General features: G+C 46.0%; 2 protein-coding genes across 2 annotated transcripts; one reads left to right on the top strand and one right to left on the bottom strand.

Annotated features, from left to right (window-relative positions):
• Positions 1–285: 285 nt before the first annotated feature.
• On the top strand, positions 286–15029 carry sec23a (Sec23 homolog A, coat complex II component). Its single transcript, XM_076977488.1, has 20 exons — positions 286–443; positions 1315–1550; positions 1705–1762; positions 1882–1968; positions 2094–2330; positions 2590–2681; positions 3613–3757; positions 3893–4051; positions 5686–5801; positions 6100–6223; positions 6332–6412; positions 6555–6644; positions 10285–10391; positions 10935–11088; positions 11813–11890; positions 12058–12219; positions 13401–13487; positions 13649–13804; positions 14074–14139; positions 14239–15029. The coding sequence occupies exons 2-20, from the start codon at positions 1330–1332 to the stop codon at positions 14326–14328; spliced, it is 2310 nt and encodes a 769-aa protein (XP_076833603.1). The 5' UTR covers positions 286–443; positions 1315–1329; the 3' UTR covers positions 14329–15029.
• On the bottom strand, positions 7874–9298 carry LOC143480058 (adenosine receptor A3). The gene is made up of 2 exons (XM_076977494.1): positions 8605–9298; positions 7874–8037 (listed from the first exon to the last, which is right to left on the bottom strand). Exons 1-2 carry the CDS (start codon positions 9296–9298, stop codon positions 7880–7882), a joined length of 852 nt encoding a protein of 283 aa, XP_076833609.1. The 3' UTR covers positions 7874–7879.
• Positions 15030–22908: the final 7879 nt, after the last annotated feature.

Genomic DNA, 22908 nt, shown 5'->3' with positions numbered 1-22908 from the left:
AGCTGTTGTTCATTTGCCCTGTTTGTTTAATATTGAGATGTTATTGAGCAAAATACAGCACATAAAATTGATCATAAACATCTCAATAATTTTAGGTAAGCATTTCCAGTAGTATATATAAAATATAATATGCAGGAGCTTTACATCAATTTTTTTTACAGCTTGACAACTGTGGTAGTGGTGTCCCTGACCCTACATATGATTTAAAAATATGTAAAAGTTTTTACATTTTACGTTAGTCACATTAAGCTGCACCCCAAACACGGTTAATATCCTCGTTTGTGGGGAGTGAGGGGGAGTGATCCTTCACCTCGACACTCCTCCTTGACGTGGCAGCGCTGCTTCGGCCATGTTGACTGCTACGTCAGCGAGCGGATGGGCTCCCTGAGCTTGTGAACCAACCGAGACAACCCTGTTGAGAAAACAGACGAGATTTCAGCTAGGTATGGCGGTTTGACTTTTAATTATTATCTTTTTGCGATACTGTGTAACGTTTTGGTTTAAGTGTAACGTCCGTGAATCGCCAGGCTGTTTAAAGGGAAAGGTACTCTGCGGGCCTTTGCCGGCTGCCCAGCTAGTTGGACGCAGTCAAACCGATTTGAGGTTCACCTAGCAGCGTTAGCGCAGTAGCGAGAATGATGCATGAACTCTGGTGTGGGTGAAAGTTGGGACACCTCTCTAGTTAAATAGTTAGATAACCGTGGATGGGTATGGGGGCAGTGTTCATTTGCGTTGCCTGATTTGTTTGAGCTTGCTAACGGCTTGTTTAAGTAGCCAATACAGCTATACATAACTTATATTGACACAGGTGTTTAGTTAGCTAACTAGGTAGCAATTAAACCTACATTGTACTAGTAGCAACGCAAATAAAAGACAAATAAAGCAAATATATGCCTGGACCTTGTAATGGCATTTGGGCGGTGTTTATAGCAAGCTTGCTGGCTCTATATCTATTTAGGGTCGAGACAAACACGTAGTGGGTGTTTTGAAGGGATTTCTTACTTTTGCTGTGCTTTTACATTATTTATTTTTGAATGTATCCTGCATCTCTCCAGGAGAGAAATGGCGCTGTGCATCATGTAACTACAGGTTAAGCTCTTGAACTGGCGTTTCTGTGTGCGTGGCATAAGCTGTAACTCACAACACATGCTGTCTCTCAATATCCCTCCTCTTTACTACTGATATTACCAGACATGGTTCATCTGATGGTCTTGCACAAAGATATAAATTAGATTTAGCTAACCAGTTAAGCCAGTTAACCTAAGGTTTCTCTGATTTAATATTTTCTTTGTACGCCCTCCTCTCGCCTCACAGGTCCTTGAGGGTGCCATGACAACCTTCCCAGAGTTCATCCAGCAGAACGAGGACCGTGATGGGGTGCGCTTCAGCTGGAACGTCTGGCCCTCCAGTCGACTGGAAGCCACGCGCATGGTGGTACCGGTGGCCTCTCTCTTCACACCGCTGAAAGAGCGTCCCGATCTTCCCCCAATCCAGTACGAGCCGGTGCTGTGCAGCAGAGCCACTTGCCGTGCAGTACTGAATCCTCTATGGTGAGTCACTCGCCTCAGGGCAGGCACCAGGTTATCTGTGCTAATTCTTTCCATAAACTTCGTAGGTTGTGTTGATTTATCATCGGTGCAGGTGTTGGTCTCTAAATGCACATTTAAAGCTTAAAGCTATACCCACTTTCTTTTTTTCACACAGCCAAGTGGATTACAGAGCCAAACTGTGGGCATGTAATTTCTGTTATCAAAGAAACCAGGTAAGGACTTTCATAATGAGCACTGGATAATATGCAAAAGGATAGAAAAGCTTGTTTTTTTGTTTGTTAGTTTCTTGTTTACTCCAGTGTAATGTATTTTACGCTTCAATTTTGACCAGTTCCCACCAACTTATGCTGGAATATCAGAGGTGAACCAACCAGCCGAACTGCTTCCTCAATTCTCCACTATCGAATATGTAGTACAGGTAAAGCTGCCAAATCGAGAAATCACCAAATCTATTTACAACAATTTTCTTTAAAAAATTTATTTACAATTATCTTTTGAAATTAAATGGTCGTTGAATCCGGTATACTTCTTTTGTGCCTAAAGAGAGGTCCTCAGATGCCCCTGAACTTCCTGTATGTGGTGGACACGTGTATGGAGGACGAGGACCTGCAGGCTTTGAAGGAGTCTCTGCAAATGTCCCTGAGTCTGCTGCCCCCCACTGCCCTGGTGGGCCTCATCACCTTTGGGCGCATGGTGCAGGTCCATGAGCTGGGCTGTGAGGGCATCTCCAAGAGCTATGTCTTCAGAGGAACCAAAGACCTCAGTGCCAAGCAGCTACAGGTGAGGGCTTTTATCTTGGTTGAAGATAGTTTAATAATGGACAGAGACCTAAATGAACGATGAAACCACATTTGAGCAGGACCAGGCAAATGGAATTGGGGCTCAGGGCAGGTTTAGGTCAGGGCAGAACACCTCAGTCTAGCAGTGAATGTGTACCCCTGTGTTTACTCCTCACCGACGTGGCATTCTGATGGCCCTGCCCATGTCTGCATCGTTCACTACACCGGATCTAAATGCTGTGAATCCCTGTGGTGTGCAGGAGATGCTCGGGCTGACCAAACCAACTGCAGCTCAGGCAGGTCGGGCACAGCAGCAACAGCAGCAGCAGCAGCAGGCTCCGCCCTCTAACAGGTACGCTTGCCCGATTGTGTTTACATTGCTCATGTATTGATTTTTGTTGAGAGTGCATCAACGAGGTCTTCTTTCAATTCTATGGTTGTTTTTGAGGCCATATCTTGTAGGGTTTAGCAAGCATTTGACTGAGTGACTTCAACTTGGAACCACTATTCCCTTTTTTTTCCTAATGCACATTTTGCAATTGGTATATATTGTCATGTTGTCAGTGTTTGGTTTGCTTTCGTCTCTTTGATAAAATATTGTTTCGCAGGTTGCCTCATCCTGGTTTGGTAAAGTTGTATACACAAGTGCAGACTCAGACCTCTTTTACAGTTGTGGCATACTGATAACTGGCGTTTAACCTAGTTGAACTTACCTGTGTAGGCACTTTTTAAAAACTGTGATTTACTTCACACGCTGATTCAATTAGTTGTCCCACTGCTGTATTTTCTTATTCTGAGTGGCTTATTCTAAGTCCAGACAGCAGGTGGCACCATTCTATGGGTACACAAGTGTTCTATGTAACCTAAAGATGAGGGGAAAACTTGCAGTCAAAATCTGTTGTGCAGTTAAGTGATTACAAGGGTAATAGTGATATTTGAGTAGTAATGGTGACAATTATGTAAGACATAAGGAACACTCTTCAAGACTGGATCTATGACCATACATTAATAGCATTTTTGGTCTGGTCTCTGCTACGCAGGCCAAGAGCATGAATATCTGCATTCTCTCTTAAAGTTGACTTTTGGTGCATAGAGTTTACAGATCTGATGTTATCTGAAATGCTCAGGCATTGGTTAACAACCACTTCTGCATTTGCTGCATGCTAAAGTTAAAACAGTTCATTTGGTGCAGACTAAAGTTCTAGCAGCGTTTCTGTCAAATATCTATTGACTTACAGTATGGTGATTTCTAAATGAAAACACTACATGCTCCTTGTTCCCAGGTTTCTGCAGCCTGTGCAGAAGATTGACATGAACCTGACTGATCTCTTGGGGGAGCTGCAGAGGGACCCCTGGCCTGTCACCCAGGGCAAACGGTCTCTTCGATCACTAGGAGTAGCCATGTCCATAGCTGTTGGCCTGCTGGAGGTACAGTAGTGATAAAGCATTCAACATACGACTAGCACCTGGATTTTATGTAGTGTTTACAGTGTTTATGGTGGTGATTAATACCTGTGTTTTTGTTCCTTCATTAATACATGTACGTCTCCCCTCTCTTCACAGTGCACCTTCCCTAACACAGGAGCTCGGATCATGACCTTCATCGGTGGGCCAGCAACCCAAGGCCCCGGCATGGTGGTCGGAGATGAGCTGAAGATCCCCATCCGTTCCTGGCATGACATAGAGAAAGACAACGCAAAGTTCATGAAGAAAGCCACCAAAGTAGGTCCACTGTGCCCTTTGGTGCATTTATTTATCCATGTCGTTTGCAGTATTGAAGCACTAATGGTAAATGGATTAACAGCACTCAGATTAGCAGAATTTAGGATTATAAAAAATGGCTTCAGAAGTTCACTTAGTACATTTTTGGATTTGGTTAAGTTTATAAATGATCCTAGTATAAACACACATACAAAAAACGGGCTCATCTGTAGATAAGTTTGCTAACAAATGCATTACAGTGGTTTTTGAAAAAAGACTTACAACTTTGATTACTCATTTAAGTATTTTGGTCAACTGGAATACTTCTTACTTGAGCAGGCTTTCAGTCTTATATGTGTATGGTTTTCTGCAATCTTTAAACCTAAATAGAATGTACTTTATATCTTGCCATACCTGGAAAATATTTGATTCTCAAATGCATGACAGATCCAAGTTTGTGGATGTTACAGGCTGTATAACTTGGTGGATTGTTTTTCAAACAAGTAAGAAAATCTGACCAATCAAAGTGTGTTTTAATGACTCTTATCTTTTGGTGAATGGCTCACTGTTCGTTCTGTGCTTTTTAGAGTCGGTGTTCCTTAAGGGAGTTTAACAGTGCTTGAAGTACCATTTTGAGAGTGATTTTAAGGATTCGATGAGTGTGTCTATATGTACCTTGTCTTTACTGATGTTGTGGCCAGCGTTGATTGATTTTTATTCTTATTGGGTGATTTGGTTCATTGATTTATTATTTTTTTCTTCTCCGTTATGTTCCTTGAAATTGTTCTCTGACATTTATAAAAGTTCAGGTTTGAAAATGAAAATGTTTTTCTACCACAATGATAACATTACTAATACATTTTATTGATGGTTTGAGAAGAGTGAACAAGTCAGGCCACTTGGCCTGAAGTGTTGGAGAGCTTCTAGACTCTGAGCCTGAAGTTTTGGAGAGCTTCTAGACTCTGAGCCTGAAGTGTTGGAGAGCTAGACTCTGAGCCTGAAGTGTTGGAGAGCTTCTAGACCAGGAGTGGCCAACCCGTCAGAGACCAAGAGCCACTTTTTTTTTTTTACTGTTACGGCAAAGAGCCACATCATACAGGGACATGTCAATTGTTGACGAGGGGGGGGGGGGGGGGGGGTTTGAGTGTAGATTGTTGACCGAGGGGGTGTAATGGACAAAAAAGGAGTATTATATCACGATCGATCGGTCGCCAATAGTTGGCGAATTAGTAACTTGTGTGAGCGTGTGAAGACAGTCAAATGCGTGTTTTCCACTACGCCGGTTTTTAAAGTATTAGGCTTGTAAACAAACCGCGCACCACGAAGATGTAGCAGTCTGTCGCCCTCAGAGTGATGAGGTAACCGGGCCACAACACAGACCGTTTGTGCAGGTGAGCGCGCGGACCGGCTGGGGAGCCGCATGAAACCAGGCATTGGATTGCATCGTGAGTGCATGAAACAGGCACTCACGAGCCGCAGGTTGGCCACTCCTGTTCTAGACTCTTAGCCTGAAGTGCTGAAGAGCTTCTAGACTCTGAGCCTGAGCTGTCCACCTTTGGCCTGTAAGAGAACTGGGCTAAGCGTGTAGAATTTAGTCTACAAGCATTGAAGTCTGTGAACTTAATGAAATGCCATTGTTGCTTTTTTTTTTTTAGCATTACGAGGCTTTGGCCAGCCGAGCTGCAGCCAACGGGCACATTGTGGACATCTACGCGTGCGCCCTGGACCAGACGGGACTAGCGGAGATGAAGTGTTGCACCAACCACACAGGGTGAGCACCACAGTGTCCACATCTGTCTGCACCACCTGCATGCTGCCGTGCGGCTAACAAACTGGGAGCTCAGAAGCTCCACATATGCACATTTGCACGTGTTTCTTCCCTTTGTCACAGCTATGACTGTTCGGAAGGCTTATGATGCGCCCAGTAATATTAGATGTAACAGTGAAGGCATCGTCATTGTTGTCAGGCTACATCCTATTGACTAGGACTTGCAAATGTCAACTCTGCAGTGATGGTGTTTATCTGAATGTAAAAACAGCTCTTTGTTTTTCTGACTGGACACTACAAGGGGTTACATGGTGATGGCAGACTCCTTCAACACCTCCCTGTTCAAACAGACGTTTCAGAGGGTTTTCACTAAGGATGTGCAGGGTGCTTTCAAGATGGCTTTTGCTGGAACTCTGGAGATTAAGGTAGATCACTCCTCTCTCACTGTGTCCTGTCCGTGCCCTTCCTGGGTCACCGCTCTACAAACAAGACTGCTGCTCTACAGCCCAAACTGTTGTTTTTGTTTGTTTCAGACATCTAGAGAGATTAAGATATCTGGAGCCATTGGCCCATGCGTCTCCCTGAATGCCAAGGGACCTTGTGTATCAGAAAATGTGAGTTACCCTTCAATCATGCATTTGGCATTTGACTGTTGTTTAATTGTCATTTTGCACCATCTAAGATAATTTTAGCAACAAACTATTATCTAAAACATGCAGAATCACCCTTGAACCTCCCTGTGTCCACTTATTTCAGGAAATAGGAACGGGTGGTACCAGTCAGTGGAAGATCTGTGGCCTGGACCCCAACACCACGCTGGCTATTTACTTTGAGGTTGTTAATCAGGTATGAATGAGTGGGGGAAACGTCTCACTCCGAGATGCCTCACTACACGTGCTTCCATCATTGTGCTTGCTGTCATCACTGGCCTCACTGGGAAGTCTGAGGAACCGCTCACATATTGCTGCTATGGATTTAAACAAAATGCTGGGGGTAAAAAACAGTGTTGGCATTTCAAATGTCAGTTGTGCTATTAACCAGCATGTCCACTAGAGGGCATTTTCCCCTTATGAAATGGGCATTTGTTTAAAGCTTAACTGAGATATGGAATCAGTAGATGTTTTTGTTTTGACAATTTTCTGTGTCTAGTGATCCTTGTCTCAAGCTGCATGGATTTTATTCTAAGTTATACTCTTCATTATTGAAAATAGCACACACAAACACATACTCGGTATTCTTTGCAATCATAGCCAGTTTGTTCTGGTTGGTTTTATTCTTGGAAACATTCATTGTGCGACTAGATTTGCTCACAAACGTTAAGATGTCCGAAATGTCATCCTACATAGAAAAAATCCATCCAGTAAGCAAGGCACCAATTAGAAAAATTCCTAAACTGCATTTGATTAGTTCTTATTTACAAAAGATTGGGAGGAAGAGTTCATGGTGCAGTGTTCTTTCACCGCATGTCCACGTGTTTATGAAGGACACAACTGCGGTTGGGACCTTCTCCAGCTTCTCCTTCTGAATTCAGTTTTCCACTCGGAGCCGAAGGAGGCGCGCTGGCTCTCCTCGGCCCCCCCGCCGTCCCGCTGCTTCCTGTGGTTGCCATGGGCAGCCGTTGCCTGCGTCTCCGTGGTGATTCCCCCTGCTCTCCGTGCCGCTCCCGCACCGGTCGGAGATGAGAGTGGGGCGGTGCTCAGCTCCTGGGCGCCACCTGCAGGGGCTCCGTGTGCGTGTGGGGGGGCGGGGTGGGGCGAGCCCGTGAGGGTGGGCGGGCAGGGGTGGCCCTGTGCTTGGGCGGGGGGTTCTGACACACGCGCTCAAACGTCTGGCGGAGCTTGCTCACACTCCTGCGCAGGGCGGACCTGTACCTCCTGCCGGAATCAAACAAGGTCATGATTAAACACACACACACACACACACACACAGCCTGTTTTCTCGTCCCTCGACTGCTTAGCAACAGCAGGGTTTCCTGTGTGAACTGGTGTCTGCTTAACTACGGCATCTCCCTCTCTCTCCCTCTCCCCGGTTGTCTGCTTCCCTTGCTGTGGTTGTGTTTGGCTGTAACTGGAAATGAGCGCTTACGTCTGGGTCATGGAGGTGATCCAGGGGTTGAGTGCGGTGGTGAACAGCACCAGCCAGGTGGCCAGGGCACAGGCAACCTGAGGACTCTCCCTCCCGGTCAAGGTCTCGTAGAAGCAGATGGTGATGTATGGAAGCCAGCAGATCAGAAGACACACTGTAGAAACACACACACACACACACACACACAATCATCTGATTTGTTTAATGATTAAAGGCACGGCATATTAGATGTGTGGGGGTGTTATGTTACTGTCCTTCCCACACGTGGCCTGTGTGCTGACTTGGTATGGTTGGTTGCCATGTGATCTATTTCTGCCTCGTTAGCTTCCCTCTCTAGACTCTGAGATGTGTTCACAGGTTGCTGGTTATAAATATGTTCTCAAGCTTCCAGAATAGGAGAAAAATAGAACGACCAATCCATTTTTGGAAAATGTATTTAACTTTCTCATTTAATTATTTCTAGGGTCTTTGACGCTTTGACAGGCAACAGCGAGTTATGGGGAACATTACATTTGCTATTGAGTCGCTGATGTCAATTTTCAAAGCGACACGTACATCCCTGTTTGTCGGGTCTGAATATGCATGATCTTGTAAGCAGAGAGATAATGTCATTGAGGTAATCAACACGAAGCAGCCATGCAAAGTGCTACGGCAACGATCGAATCGCTCCAAAAAAGCAGCTTTGCCCACTAATCCCGCCCCCCAATCCCACCCGGCTTACCTATGGTCGTCACCATGACGATGGAGCTCCTAAAGTAGTTACTGGCAGGGACGTAGAAACAGTGGTTCTCGTTGCAGACGAACGTCCCGCGTCGCACCTGCTTCCTGGCCACGTGCACTATATATCCGTACATGGAGCACATGGTCAGGATGGGCACGATGATGCCCACCACCATGAAGAGCATGTTGAACGCGGTGCTGGCGGGCTCGAAACTGGGCGCGCACAGGAAGCTTCCGCTGCTGTAGCCGTAGCTGCCGAAGCCCAGCAGGGGCAGCGCGGCGTTAAGGAGGGCGTAGAGCCACACCCCCGCCAGGATCACCCTGGTCCTGCCCGCCGTGAAGGTGCTGGCGTAGCTGAGCGCGAAGCAGATCTCTGCGAACTTGTCGATGGTGGCCCAGGTGAGCGAGTGCACGGAGACCAGCCGCAGCAGCAGGAAGAGGAAGGCGCTGCCCTGGCACCAGGCCCCCGCGCTGGCGTAGCCCGCCGGCTGGAACAGGCTGGTGTGGGCGGCGAGGGGCAGGGCGGAGAGGCCCAGGGCCAGGTCGCACGCGCTGACGCTCGCCGTCAGCAGCCACGTCTCCGTCTGCAGGCCGCGGTCCAGCAGGAGCAGCAGGAGCAGCAGGACGTTCCCGCACACGGAGCAGAGGCTGGAGGCCATCATGAGCGCAGCGTAGACCGCCACCACGCCCTGCATCCTGGGCTCCTGGCGGACGGGCTGCCTCTTCCCGGGCTGGCGGCCGCCACGCGGCATTCACGGCGCCGGGGCCACTGCGCTCGCCGCTGGGTAGCAGGGGCGTAGACGCAGCAGCGGGGCTTCAGAGTGGCAGTATCCCGTGGCGGGGAGCGCGTGCCGTGGCTCCAGAGAGCTGCAGGATGGTGTTCAGATGTGCACCTCCTGCCGTGCCTTCCGAGTGCTTCGGTGCAGTCGCTCCCCTTTACTCCATGTAACCCCTCCTGGGAGAGCAGCTTGTGACTCCTCCCCCTCCCTGCCCTCCCAAACACAAATAAACTCACGTTAAGTAACAAAACTATGTGACCAGCAGTAGTCACTTTTAGTGGAGTAAATAAAGTGCCCAACCTTTTATAGCGGACAGATGCTGTGCACACAACGCGTGGATAACACCTGTAACTGAGCAGGTCTGTAAACAAGAACCTCAAGATTTAATATCCTCTCTTGCAGTTGCCGCTGGCTGCGGAGTTAATGAGCCGTTCTGAACTGCAGTGCTGTTGGGGTAATTAGAGAGAACCACCACTCCTAAGGCACCTTAAGCCGTAATCGTTAATTATAGCTGTGCTGCCTTGACTAAGCTTAAGCCTCCTTTCCAATTATATTCTGTTTTTTTCCCCTTCGTGTACCCCGTGATGTGTCTTTCTTTTAAGCGTGAAGTGGATTAGTGTTGTTTCTTTGACATTTTGGCGACGTTTGCAGAACCTCCTTGACGGCTGCGCTGAAGTAGCTTTTCGTTGTCTGAATCCACACACACTCTGTAAGAGAGGGCAGACACTTACAGCGGCTTCGCAAACCCAACCGAGCGGCTCTGATCCGCGGGGAGCACTCTGCGCTGCTCCGTGTTGGTGCCCACACCCCGCTGCAGTGTGATGTCAACGTTCCAAAGGTTAGCAGGACGGTTAAGGTGACTGTGTAGAGTGGAGCGTTAATAAAGTGTGTTTCCCCTGCAGCACAACGCTCCAATCCCGCAGGGCGGCCGAGGGGCGGTGCAGTTCGTCACCCAGTACCAGCACTCCAGTGGACAGAGGCGCATCAGGGTCACCACCATTGCCCGGAAGTCAGTTCCTCTTCCTGCATTCAGAGATGACTCGAACCACCCTTAGTCCTTCTGACTCACCGTCTAAATGCATTCTTATTTTTATTCTTTGATTTGTAGATTTTAGGCTGTATGAAAACAAAATTATAATTAACTTTTAATTACCTTTTTAGTGGATTCCAGAAACCATCTGTAAAACCTTGAGATGCTGCATTAAGCGTGAGAGATGAATAGAGAGAATGTTTGGATGTCTTCTGACAGTCTGTTCCAGTTTCAGCAGAAATGTCTCACCAGTGGACATTTTTGCTGTTGGCGTGTGGCATTTGTTTTACTTTGAAAAGCTTTTCATAAACTTTTAGCTTGTAATTAAGACGTCATTAAGTCCTCCTTAAGCAGTAGTTTCCTTAACAATGTTAGTTTTGTTGACCTTAGTCCCCCTTTGTTGTGGTATATGCGTTCAACATGCAGACAGGTAGATATGGATCGATAGACTTGGAGTGTGTGCGTGTGCGCGTGTGTGTGTGAAGGTCAACGAGCTGTGACGCTGCTTCTCCTCTTCCTCAGCTGGGCTGATGCTCAGACACAGATCCAGAACATCGCTGCGTCCTTCGACCAGGAGGCCGCCGCCCTTCTCATGGCCCGTCTGGCCGTGCACAGAGCGGAGTCGGAGGAGGGTCCTGACGTCCTGCGCTGGCTGGACAGACAGCTCATTCGCCTGGTGAGGACCTGCTGCCTCTCTCGCTGGTGATGGCGTGCAGCATTGCAGGTTGTTCTCACGTCACTCCCAGGGCTCAAGACCTGGGTGCCCTCTACTCACCTGAGGGTCTGTTGTACCAGGACTCCAGACAAAATAGCACACGGTGGCTCCTTAATGGGGAAAAAACAGAAATGTGTAAGAAATGTCTGTGTGTTTGTACATCTGCTCGATGTGGACGGTTGTTCATCCGCATCCTGGTCTTGGTCTTCCAGTAGTCCACCAGTGCTAACAGAGTCTGTGGCTGTGATTTGAGCAGATGGCCTCATAAAGTCCTACAGAGGTGTAGATTGTGTTATAAAATGCGATTTGTTTTTTTTTTTTTGCTTCGCCATTTTCAACAAGTAAACGCTTATTGCTAATGTTTCATCTTGGCTACACTGCTTTGTGAGTCATCAAATTCCCACGAGCATGCATGTGTTTTTTGATGGGCAGTCATTCACGCGATCAGGCGCTAATATAGCCTATCCGTTAACTGAAAAGAAAATAAAAAAGTTTCCAAAGACAATCATCATAAAAATAATAATGCCGTTTTATCACCTCTCGGCACTGGTGAGAAAATTAATTATATTGCTCAGTAAAATTTTTATGGTTGCAGTTGCGACCATTTTGTCTGCAGTGTGGAGCGCGGCTTACAGGTGCAGAACTGGCCCGGCACACAGCATTGAATTTCTTGTTTGTTTTTCAGTGCCAGAAATTTGGAGATTATCACAAAGACGACCCCAACTCATTCCGCTTCTCCGAGACGTTCTCCCTGTATCCACAGGTAAGACCTTGGTGTGGAAGGCCTAGTAAGGAGCCAGCAACATCAACGTAGCGCCATTCTCGGGACGCTTCAGGAGCGATACCTGCCCAACACATCACCTCCGAGCCTGCATATGGTGCTGTTTGCTTGGGTTATGGATTTAAAATGTATTTATTTTTCTATGATAGTTCATGTTCCATCTGAGAAGATCACCATTCCTCCAAGTATTCAACAACAGTCCAGATGAGAGCTCCTACTACAGACACCACTTCATGAGACAGGACCTGACTCAGTCCCTCATCATGATCCAGCCCATCCTGTATGCCTACTCCTTCAGCGGGCCGCCTGAGGTACCCCCCCCCCCCTTACCCTACACTGCTGTGGGACTATCTACACCAAATGCACTTTAGGTACCTCTCCCCAATGTGTTGTAATATTACCAGCTGTTTGACTATCCCTTTGTGCAGTGGAAAACTGAATTGAATTGTTTTATTTTTCATTAGCTGCAGTAATTGCACTCCTTACGAGGCTTTATGTGAGCTGGACGTCCCGGTGCATCGGCCAGTAGCTCATGAGTCATTATCTGATTATCTGTGCGTAAGAACCGAGAGCCACCCTCACAGGTGCCCCGTTCATGGACCTAATAAACCAATTTTTGTTTATGACAGCCCAGAGTACAGTAGAAGTTCATCATTATCCCTGGCGTGATAGTGCAGTCTGTTCCAAAAGTCACGTGCTGTGTTGTGATGTAGAATAGTGCATGTGAAATGCACCGTCATGGTGATGATGGGTCTTAAATCCCCTGCCCTATGTCCCATAACAGATTATTGACCTATGTCTCTCTTAACAAACGATAGTGATCTCTACTTGTATTTAATTAGCTGGGAGTGTGTGTGTGAGTGTGCAGTCATAATTGCCATCCCCATGTCCTGTTCCTGCTGAAGTGTGTAATTTTCACAGTTGAGACTGGCAGCAGGACCTCCTGATGCCGTATTGAGGTCTCCCGGGTGGCTGTGATGTAGACGTATATGTCCTGTGGCGGCCATCTTGCCCTCTGTGCCCTGCGCGGTGTGTTTGCGGCGGGCGGGAGGGAGGGAGCGTGTGGCAGGAGGACACAATAATGTAAACATGCAGCCCAGGAGGGGCAGCGGGCAGGAGGGGCAGCGGGCAGGAGGGGCAGCGGGCAGGAGGGGCGGCCCTGTACACACAGGCAAAAGCTTCAAAAATGGCTACCGGCTTGATGGCTTACAAACCCGTGTTTATAGGTCGTGTGATGAGATGGGAAAGCCCTGCCTGCACCATCAGCAGTGCAGTAGTGCTGGTGTGAATCTAACACGTCGAGAGTGTTGTTGTGTGAAGGATTGGAACTGCAGGTTGAGCCTAAAGTGCTTTTAATGGAGCGTTTAGTCTGTGGGCTCTGGCTCTCTCCCGAGACTGCAGTAGGAACGTGTGAACGTCCACCACAGCCAGCGCGAGGGCGTGTGGAAGGGAACTCCCCAATCACGCCACTGTGCTCTCCTCCCCCGCACAGCCCGTCCTGCTGGACAGCAGCAGCATCCTGCCGGACCGCATCCTGCTGATGGACACCTTCTTCCAGATCCTTATCTACCACGGAGAGGTGAGCGGGACGTTCCCGCACGTCTCGCTAGCAAACACCAAAATGCCTGTTTGGTGCTTGTTAGCGTGATCTTATCATCAAAGTTCATGTTTGCACTATTCAGATTGATTTCCTCATGCTCGATATATGGGTTCTTTAAGACTGCTGTCTTTGCCCCGCAGACGGTGGCCCAGTGGCGGAAAGCTGGCTACCAGGACATGCCCGAGTACGAGAACTTCCGGCACCTGCTGCAGGCTCCGGTGGATGACGCCCAGGAGATCCTGCACACGCGCTTCCCCATGCCACGCTACATCGACACGGAGCACGGTGGCAGCCAGGTCAGACACCCCCCCCCCCCATCTCGCCCTGCGAAAGAAGCAGATTCACTAACCTGAACCGTGAGCAATAACTGCTTCTGTGGGACAAGCAGGCTGTATTTCACAGAGCACAGGGCATCGGAGAGATTGTGGTTAATCGGTCCGGAGGGTAATGTCTCTGGACTGATCTGTTCACTCTACTCTAGGTTGAAACCCCTCCTCGTCCTGCAATATGCTGATTTGTTGATCTTTTTGTTTTTGTGCCCCCCCCCCCCCCCCCTTCACACCAGGCTCGCTTCCTGCTCTCCAAAGTCAACCCCTCTCAGACCCACAACAACATGTACGCCTGGGGCCAGGTGAGCGTGTTGGCCACGGCGTCTTTCTCTCATCCTCACCCTGTGTACGATGTTTGTCGTATGTCTTATGCTCCTTGCGTTGGGATGGTCTGTGTGCAGGAGTCGGGAGCGCCCATTCTGACGGATGACGTGAGTCTGCAGGTGTTCATGGATCATCTGAAGAAGTTAGCGGTGTCTAGTGCTGCCTAGCCGCCTGCCTCAGCCCCCTCCACCTTTCCCTACCCAGCATCTCACACCTACATCAGCCGAGTAATGTCGGGCGTCCCCTAAGAGAACCAGAGCAGGACTGTTCACTTTTATATGGCAATTCTGCTACGTCCAGGTCCATCATACAACGCCGCTTCTGTGCAGAAAGACCAATATAAGAATATAAGACACTGAATCAGTTCTCATGAGAACGATCATGAGAACTCGTAGTCAGTGGATCAAATATAACTGGGCGTTTCCTTTTCATAACACTGTGTGAATTACGCTACAGGTATTTAGTAAGACACTAATGGCAGTAGAGGTAGGTTTGATATATTTTTGCTGGCGAGTGTCATTAGACATCAGTGATGAGATCCATCTTGAACAGTGCGGGGGTTCAGTATTAAAGCTTCCCTCCAACTGAGCTCGCTTGTTTAGCTAAAAATAGCAGTACTTTCAGGAGCTTCATGGCTGCCTCAGGCCCCCATCTCCCCCGAGCTCCCTCTGAGTTTGTGAAGTAGTCTTCCATCCTGGTCCATAGCATGGTCTCCACATGATGCAGGAATGAAAGTTCTGGCTGTGAACGTGCAGGCCTGCTGAGTGTTAAAGCTGCCTTATTGTCTCTGTTCTGCTATGTATGTCTCATTTCTAACAGTATTATAGAATACTTCACCCCATATTTCTAATAAAACTGCCTCAACACATCTACTCTTGTGTATTTATGAACATGAACACGACCCTGAAGGAGAGTTTTGTAATTATGACCGTCCGCATGCTCAAAAATTGCCAGACTATTCACATTTTTTCTTTTGGCTCTGCATCTGACTTTAAAAAGTTCAGTGGGTTTATTTATTTATTTATTTTTATATTCAGACACCTTAGCATTAAAAATAAGCTTATCCGAATGCTGCCTGGTTACCAGTACATTTCACTTTCAAGTGTGGAAGCAAGCACATGGTGAAGAATGGTGCTGTCCTGGACTCGCAGTGACCCAACAGTGACCGAGTCCTCCATTTTTGTCCTCCTCTCAGTGGGAGAACCCCTGAAATGCAGATTCCTTTGTGAGATATAGTTCAGTACACGGAAGAGTTTATCTTCACTAGCTGGATATAGTGCAGCCTTGCTGTGAGGCCCCCAGAGGTCTCACTCCTGTCTCATCCTCTGATTGGATTGATTTGTGCCTTTCTCCAGAGAACCTGTATTAAAGATGATTAAACAGGAGCAAAGCTCTCTAAGTAGCTCCTTGAACTACATCAAATCTTATTCAGCGCGAAGGACATTTTCTATGGGGGTTGTTGCAGAAATAGTGACCCTGCATTCGTAGTGAAACCAATAACCCTGCATCTCGCAGGTCTTCATTCTAAAAAGGATTTAATGCAAACCGTGGTTCTCTTTTTAAACATGACCACATGGGAGCAGTAAGTACTTAATGTACCTATTCATATAAAGCAGTAAAACACATGTCAGCCTTATAAACCTGGTGTAAAATCAGATTTTGCTAATTTATTCATTTATACAGAGGCTGTTTTGAAATCACGAGTGTTTGTGTTTTGTGGACACACATTGTTCCTCCAGTGGCCGTCACTGCAGATCCACACTGAGAAAACCTCCCTAAATGGCACAGTGTGTGTGCTGTGGAGCCGTATAGCTACGCTTCCCAGCTGTGTTCACTGTCGAGCAGACACATCACACAGCATCCCTCTGAACACACACAAAATATACATTCACACTAAAAATTAGTCCCAAGATTTGTCAGTCCCACAGGGACTGAAACTATTTATATCCATCACTTTATAGTCAATGCATTAAGATGTTACTTGACCTTGACTACCTACATGAATATCCAAATGTTTGCATACCTGGGAAATGACATCATTTAATCCGCCTGGTCCTGGCCTTGGTAAGTCTTTTCAAGTCTCTCCTCTCCCAGCAGTACAGATATGTCGTTCTGTCTGCCTGAGAAGAGCAGTGGCGGAAAGATCAGTCACTGCACCAGTGTGTTGCCGTGGAGACGGCAGCGTCGAGCGCAGATAAGAGTATTGATGGCGTGAAGAAGCCGAACACGCATATATCGTGAGTATTGTTAGGGGCGTTGAGTTCAACTCCTCAGATGAAAGTGAGTATCGCACACTTAACATGCAACACCGCACCGCCTGCAGTGAAGGGAGTCACAGCGTTAGTGAGACGCTGCCATAACCTGGTTATGAAGGATGAAGCAGCACACTGAATAGCTGCAGTACTGCAATGTTCTGCCGTGACATCACATCTACAAGGGCTATGACTACAGTGCAGAAAATAGACATGGAGGCAGTGTTTCCTACAGGCGAATGCTTGACTACCATCGGTCCTATGTGTGCTCTGGCTGATCATACTGTAAAGACCGCCAGACTCACAGGCTCGGTCTGGAAACACTACATTGAAAGTTTTATTTATGCATGCTTGGCTAAAATGTTGATTGGTGAATTTGTAAAAAAAAAAAAAAACTATTGCACCTCATGAATTTATGAACTGCACTGTCCATACGATCTTGAAATAATTCCGAGCACTGATGTTACATATCGTTCATTATAATGTTTGTATGCATGATTCAGGTGTAGTTTGACCTACATGAGCGACAAGTGGTTTACACTCATCGACCACTTTATTAGGTACATCTTGCTAGTACCAGGTTGGACCTCCTTTTGCCTTCAGAACGTCCTAAATCCTTCGTGGCATAGATTCAACAAGGTACTGGAAACATTCCTCAGAGAGTCCGGTCCATATTGACATGATAGCATCACACAGTTGCTGCAGATTTGTTGGCTGCACATCCATGATGTGAATCTCCCGTTCCACCACATCCCAAAGGTGCTCTATTGGGTTGAGATCTGGTGACTGGAGGCCATTCGAGTACAAAGAACTCATTGTCGTGTTCCAGTCTGAGATGATTCGCATTTTATGACATGGCATGTTATCCTGCTGGATGTAGACATCAGAAGGGTTAGGGTTAGGTGTGCCATTGTACCACCACCACCAACCTGAACCGTTGATATAATGCAGGATGGATCCATGCTTTCATGTTGTTGATGCCAAATTCTGACCCTACCATCCGAACAGCAGCAGTCGAGACTCATCAGAGCTATCAACGTTTTTCCAATCTACCATTGTCCAATTTTGAGCCTGTGCGAATTGTAGCCTCTGTTTATATATATATATATATATATATATATATATATATATATATATATATATATATATGAGAGAAGAGAGAAGCTGCTGGTAATAAAGTCACTCTCTGTGCTTTTATATTTCATGGATTTTCTCCTGTCGTTTGTGTCTAAGAGGGAGGAAACGTGAAATGACTGCACTGGTTCTTCATCTGTCTGAACTCTTGCTCTTGTGTCACATCAGTAAAGCACAACACAGTCAACCCAGTATATAAGGAGACAATTCAGAGGACATTTGAAATGTTCATGGTACTATTGTACAGCTGACAGGAAAGAGAAAGGTGGCCTCTTGTGATGGAGGCAATGGCGATGTTATGCTAATCTTTTCAAATTTAAGCGTTAACTACCTGTCAATCTTGGACAGAGTTGCAAAAGAAACCATTTTTAACTCTCCAGTACAAATTCATCAATAGTTCCTATCTTGAGTTCGGTCGATAGGCTACAGGCTAAAGAGTGTCAGGTTAACCTCAGAAAGGTTATCTTGGCATTCTTGAGTAATCTAAATCAATCCAATTTACTGGGAATCAGATAAGAATCAAATTGAGTTTCACATTTAGCAGCCACAGGAAATCTTCAAGGGTCTTTTTGATAATGATGGCAAATTATTCAGCACATGGTGGTCCCCATTAACATTATGAATGCACTATATAATTATAACATGCTAGTACAGCTAACTGCTAACAAAAGCTTGGACAGACCAGTTAACTTGAGACTGAATGGGCTCACTATAGCTTTAATTGGTATTTAGCAACACTGGCAATCCAGAAGGAAACACTGCTATAAATTGTGTAGTCTTCTGCAATTTGACTACACTGAACAATTTCCATAAACTGGGACAGTGATAAACTGCAGTTAAGGTTCCCATGGCAACTCTGCATTGTAGTTTTTTTTTTTACACTCTAATGCAGGTCCAGCATAATAGCAATACAAAAGTCTTTGATATCATTCATGTTCATAGTTCATCATAGTGTTTTGTGCATGAATCAGGCTGGAGGACAAAAAACAGCTGGTGTATACAAATGTACTTCTACACAAGCACCTGGTTAAAAATAAATGTTTTGCATTGTCTGAATAAATGCAATATGTCTCATAAGCCCCAAGAATACCTGCACGATGTTTTATCAAAAGAACACCTGGACCAGTAAGATGAGAATCAGAATACCAGCATCTTCATACTGAGGGTTTAGGATTGGAAGACCCTCATCGTCTTGCAAAGGGCAAAGTGCTCTTCCTCTTCTTCATGACTTTCTGATGAAGAAGCGTGTCTATTAGCTCTGCATCAAAGAAGGGAACCATGATGGAAGGTTCAGTGACACTCTGTGTGCACAGACGGAGGAGCAGAACCATTGTCTCTGTCTCTGTTCAATGCTTGTCTCCTGCATGAGCAGACTCTGGAGCAGGATCTGGAGGAGGATCTGGAGCAGGATCTGGAGCAGGATCTGGAGGAGGATTTGGAGCAGGATCTGGAGGAGGATCTGGAGGAGGATCTGGAGCAGGATCTGGAGCAGGATCTGGAGCAGGATCTGGAGGAGGATCTGGAGGAGGATCTGGAGCAGGATCTGGAGCAGGATCTGGAGGAGGATGTGGAGGAGGATCTGGAGCAGGATCTGGAGCAGGATCTGGAGCAGGATCTGGAGGAGGATTTGGAGCAGGATCTGGAGCAGGATCTGGAGCAGGATCTGGAGGAGGATCTGGAGCAGGATCTGGAGGAGGATCTGGAGCAGGATCTGGAGCAGGATCTGGAGGAGGATTTGGAGCAGGATCTGGAGCAGACAAAAGCTGTCCTGCTAAAGGAAGCAGCTGGCAGTGTAACCTTGGTCTGAGCACAGAGAAATGTGTGAAGTCTGGCCCTTAGAAATAAAACGATTTCTATTGAAATCACTCCATTTATGAACACAATAAAATGAACAAAAACTGAAAAAACACTTGACTGTTCTTCCTGAATTTATAAACTCTAATGACTGATATCCAGGAACTAAGTGTACCCATAAACACAGAACATGGTTCTTGTGGATCTTGAATTTAACAGGATAAATGTTCAGGGTAAGCAGTTACTATCACTAGCCTCTGGCTAACCCATGAATGAATTGTTTGTTGCGTGAATATTTTAATAACATACACAAAGAGAAAACAGCTTTAGCTGTACTGAGCAACCAGAAAATCAGACTAGCAATCAAATATAAGCATACCAGCAAAAATGAGGTTCAGGCTTTAAATGATGTCAAGTTACTGATGCTTGAAACTATTAAGAACTCTATATGCCTGAACATAAGCTACAAGAGCATAGCTAAGTCTAAACTAAACACAGGACTCCAGACATAACAAAGTGTGAAGACTAGACTAAACACAGGACTCCAGACATAACAAAGTGTGAAGACTAGACTAAACACAGGACTCCAGACATAACAAAGTGTGAAGACTAGACTAAACACAGGATTTCAAACATAATGAAGTGTAAAGCCGACTTCAGAAGTAAAAAACATTAAAAATACAAGTAGGAGATATTATTTTGATGATATAATATTAATGTCGACTCAAAATAACTTGAACAATGAGAGTCAGTCTGTTCTCCTTGGACACAACCAAAGGACGGCAACGTGTAAAGAATGTGGACACTGGACAAATTAAAGACACTGGAACAACCATGTCAAACTTCATAAGTCACCTGAATACACACCCATAGGTTTGTTTAGTGTACGCTAGCCTCTTAGCTGTCAATACAGATAATATATAAAAGTTATTTTGCATCTCCTGTCCCTACGCTTATCCTGGTATTGACTTGAGATTTGACTTAGACTCTAGCATAAAGACTGCATTTTATGACTTTTGAACATCCCTGGTTGTAGCCAGAGCTGTTTTAGTACTATGATTAATTCTAAGCCCAGACTGAATCTATTCAAATACATTATCGCAAGTTAGATGATCTTTCAGCTGAGTGGCTATTGCACTCTCACATAATATGCCAAGAAAGGGAAGAAATTAGTATTTTTTTAATCCTCAGTGTCTGGTCCTTGCTTCGTAGGAGCTGGAGTGATTGCAGCCAATAAAAGTACTGATTACCCTTGTTAGAAGAAAAGAGAAAAGGACAGAAAATGACAAGTGGGCAAACGATTGAGGGGAAATCTAACACATGTAACAGCAGGGGTGTTAAAGTGTTAAAGTAAGATGGCCTTTTCTAAAGGGCCGTTTTCCTTCTAAGATGCTCTAGCTGGTGTCATGTGCTGTGGTCCCTGCTGTACAGAGAGGATGAGAGAATGTAAAGGCTCATGATCTGGAAGGAGCAAACCGGTTTAAGGCAGCTGAGACAATAACGTCACAGTGAGTGACCAGGGCCTTAGGGGACGAACCTATACCCTGAGGGATGGAAAACTGATCAAGCTTGTTCATTAAAACAGGACAGCTGGTGTGTCGGCTGGTGTCCAAAAGTACTGCTACACCGTGTACGATGGCTTTGTGCATGACAAACTGGACAGGTCAAAAACAGCAACTGTGTGATCAGAAATAAGAAGATCGATGTAGCAGAGAGAGGACTGCCAAGCGAAGTGCACATAATATCAAGTGCCCTTTGGTATGAATTGGATTGTTCACATGTTAAGTGAGCAGTCCAGACAGTTCAGTAATAAAAATAGACGAACATGGTCATGGTTTAGAAGAATGGGAACCCAAGATAAGTTGAGCCTGTGATCCATAAATCTTCAGTGGAAGTCGTTCAAACGATGTCACTTTATAACTTTGATGCTATACATGTCACGATTGGCTCCGCTCCTCCTGTCAGTCATGTTCACGTGTTTTTGTTTGTATTGTCGTCTGTGGGTTAACGAAGTTAATACGTAATTCATTTAAGCTGTGTCTCATTTTGGTTTGTCGCTAGCTGATGTATGTATGTCGTTTGTGTTCAGTCTGGCATTGGAGTTCATTGTACAGGTCCGTCTAATAAAATTAGCATATTGTGATAAAGTTCATTATTTTCTGTACTGATAAACATTAGACTTTCATATATTTTAGATTCATTACACACAACTGAAGTAGTTCAAGCCTTTTATTGCTTTAATATTGATGATTTTGGCAAAAAAGTAAAGAAAAAACAAAAAATCTAAAAAAAATTAGCATATTTTTGCAGAAATGACTGCTTCAATGCGGCGTGGCATGGAGGCAATCAGCCTGTGGCACTGCTGAGGTGTTATGGGGGCCCAGGATGCTTCGATAGCGGCCTTGAGCTCATCCAGAGTGTTGGGTCTTGCGTCTCTCAACTTTCTCTTCACAATATCCCACAGATTCTCTATGGGGTTCAGGTCAGGAGAGTTGGCAGGCCAATTGAGCACAGTAATACCATGGTCAGTAAACCATTTACCAATGGTTTTGGCACTCTGAGGAGGTGCCAGGTCCATAAAGCTTCATAAAGCTTTTCAGCAGATGGAAGCATGAAGTGCTCCAAAATCTACTGATAGCTAGCTGCATTGACCCTGCCCTTGATAAAACACAGTGGATCAACACCAGTAGCTGACATGGCACCCCAGACCATCACTGACTGTGCGTACTTGACAATGGACTTCAGGCATTTTGGCATTTCCTTCTCCCTAGTCTTCCTCCAGACTCTGGCACCTTGATTTCCAGATGACATGCAAAAGTTGCAGCGCTGCTTCTCTGTAGCCCAGGTCAGGCGATTCTGCCGCTGTTTCTGGTTCAAAAGTGGTTTGACCTGGGGAATGCGGCACCTGTAGCCCATTTCCTGCACACGCCTGTGCACGGTGGCTCTGGATGTTTCTACTCCAGACTCAGTCCACTGGTTCCGCAGGTCCCCCAAGGTCTGAAATCAGCCCTTCTCCACAATATTCCTCAGGGTCTGGTCACCTCTTCTCGTGCAGCGTTTTCTGCCACACTTTTTCCTTCCCACAGACTTCTCACTGAGGTGCCTTGATACAGCACTCTGGGCACATCCTATTCGTTCAGAAATTTCTTTGTGTCTTACCCTCTTGCTTGAGGGTGTCAGTGATGGCCTTCTGGACAGCAGGTCGGCAATCCATGATTGAGGTTTTGAGTAACGAACCAGGCTGGGAATTTTTAAAAGCCTCAGGAATCGCTCTAAATAGCTCGTTTAGAGAACCTTTTCATGATATGCTAATTTTGTGAGTTCGTCGCTCTGTCTTGTTTATTATTTATCTCATTTCTTCCATTGATTCATTCTACATCATACAGCCGCGTCATTCCCGTGTTGTCCGTAATCTTCTCTGAAGTTGTCGGTGTGAAATCCCTGTGGATAAAAGCGGTGTGTCCACCCCCTGACTGTATAGCAAATGGGGCACCACAATAAGTGGAACTCGAGTAAGATTCAACTTTGCATTAGACACACGAGCAGTAAATAGCGTACCAGATGATT

The sequence above is a fragment of the Brachyhypopomus gauderio genome, chromosome 17, assembly GCF_052324685.1.
Source record: "Brachyhypopomus gauderio isolate BG-103 chromosome 17, BGAUD_0.2, whole genome shotgun sequence".
Lineage (NCBI taxonomy): Eukaryota > Metazoa > Chordata > Actinopteri > Gymnotiformes > Hypopomidae > Brachyhypopomus > Brachyhypopomus gauderio.
This window is presented reverse-complemented; position numbering and strand designations above follow the sequence as displayed.

Coding starts and splice junctions, on each gene's coding strand:
- sec23a (XM_076977488.1), top strand. CDS start 1,330: ATGACAACCTTCCCAGAGTTCATCCAGCAGAACGAGGACCGTGATGGG. Junction 6,224..6,331: donor CTGGAACTCTGGAGATTAAG/GTAGATCACTCC, acceptor TGTTTGTTTCAG/ACATCTAGAGAGATTAAGAT. Junction 13,805..14,073: donor CGGAGCACGGTGGCAGCCAG/GTCAGACACCCC, acceptor CCTTCACACCAG/GCTCGCTTCCTGCTCTCCAA.
- LOC143480058 (XM_076977494.1), bottom strand. CDS start 9,298: ATGCAGGGCGTGGTGGCGGTCTACGCTGCGCTCATGATGGCCTCCAGC. Junction 8,038..8,604: donor CGTCATGGTGACGACCATAG/GTAAGCCGGGTG, acceptor GTGTTTCTACAG/TGTGTCTTCTGATCTGCTGG.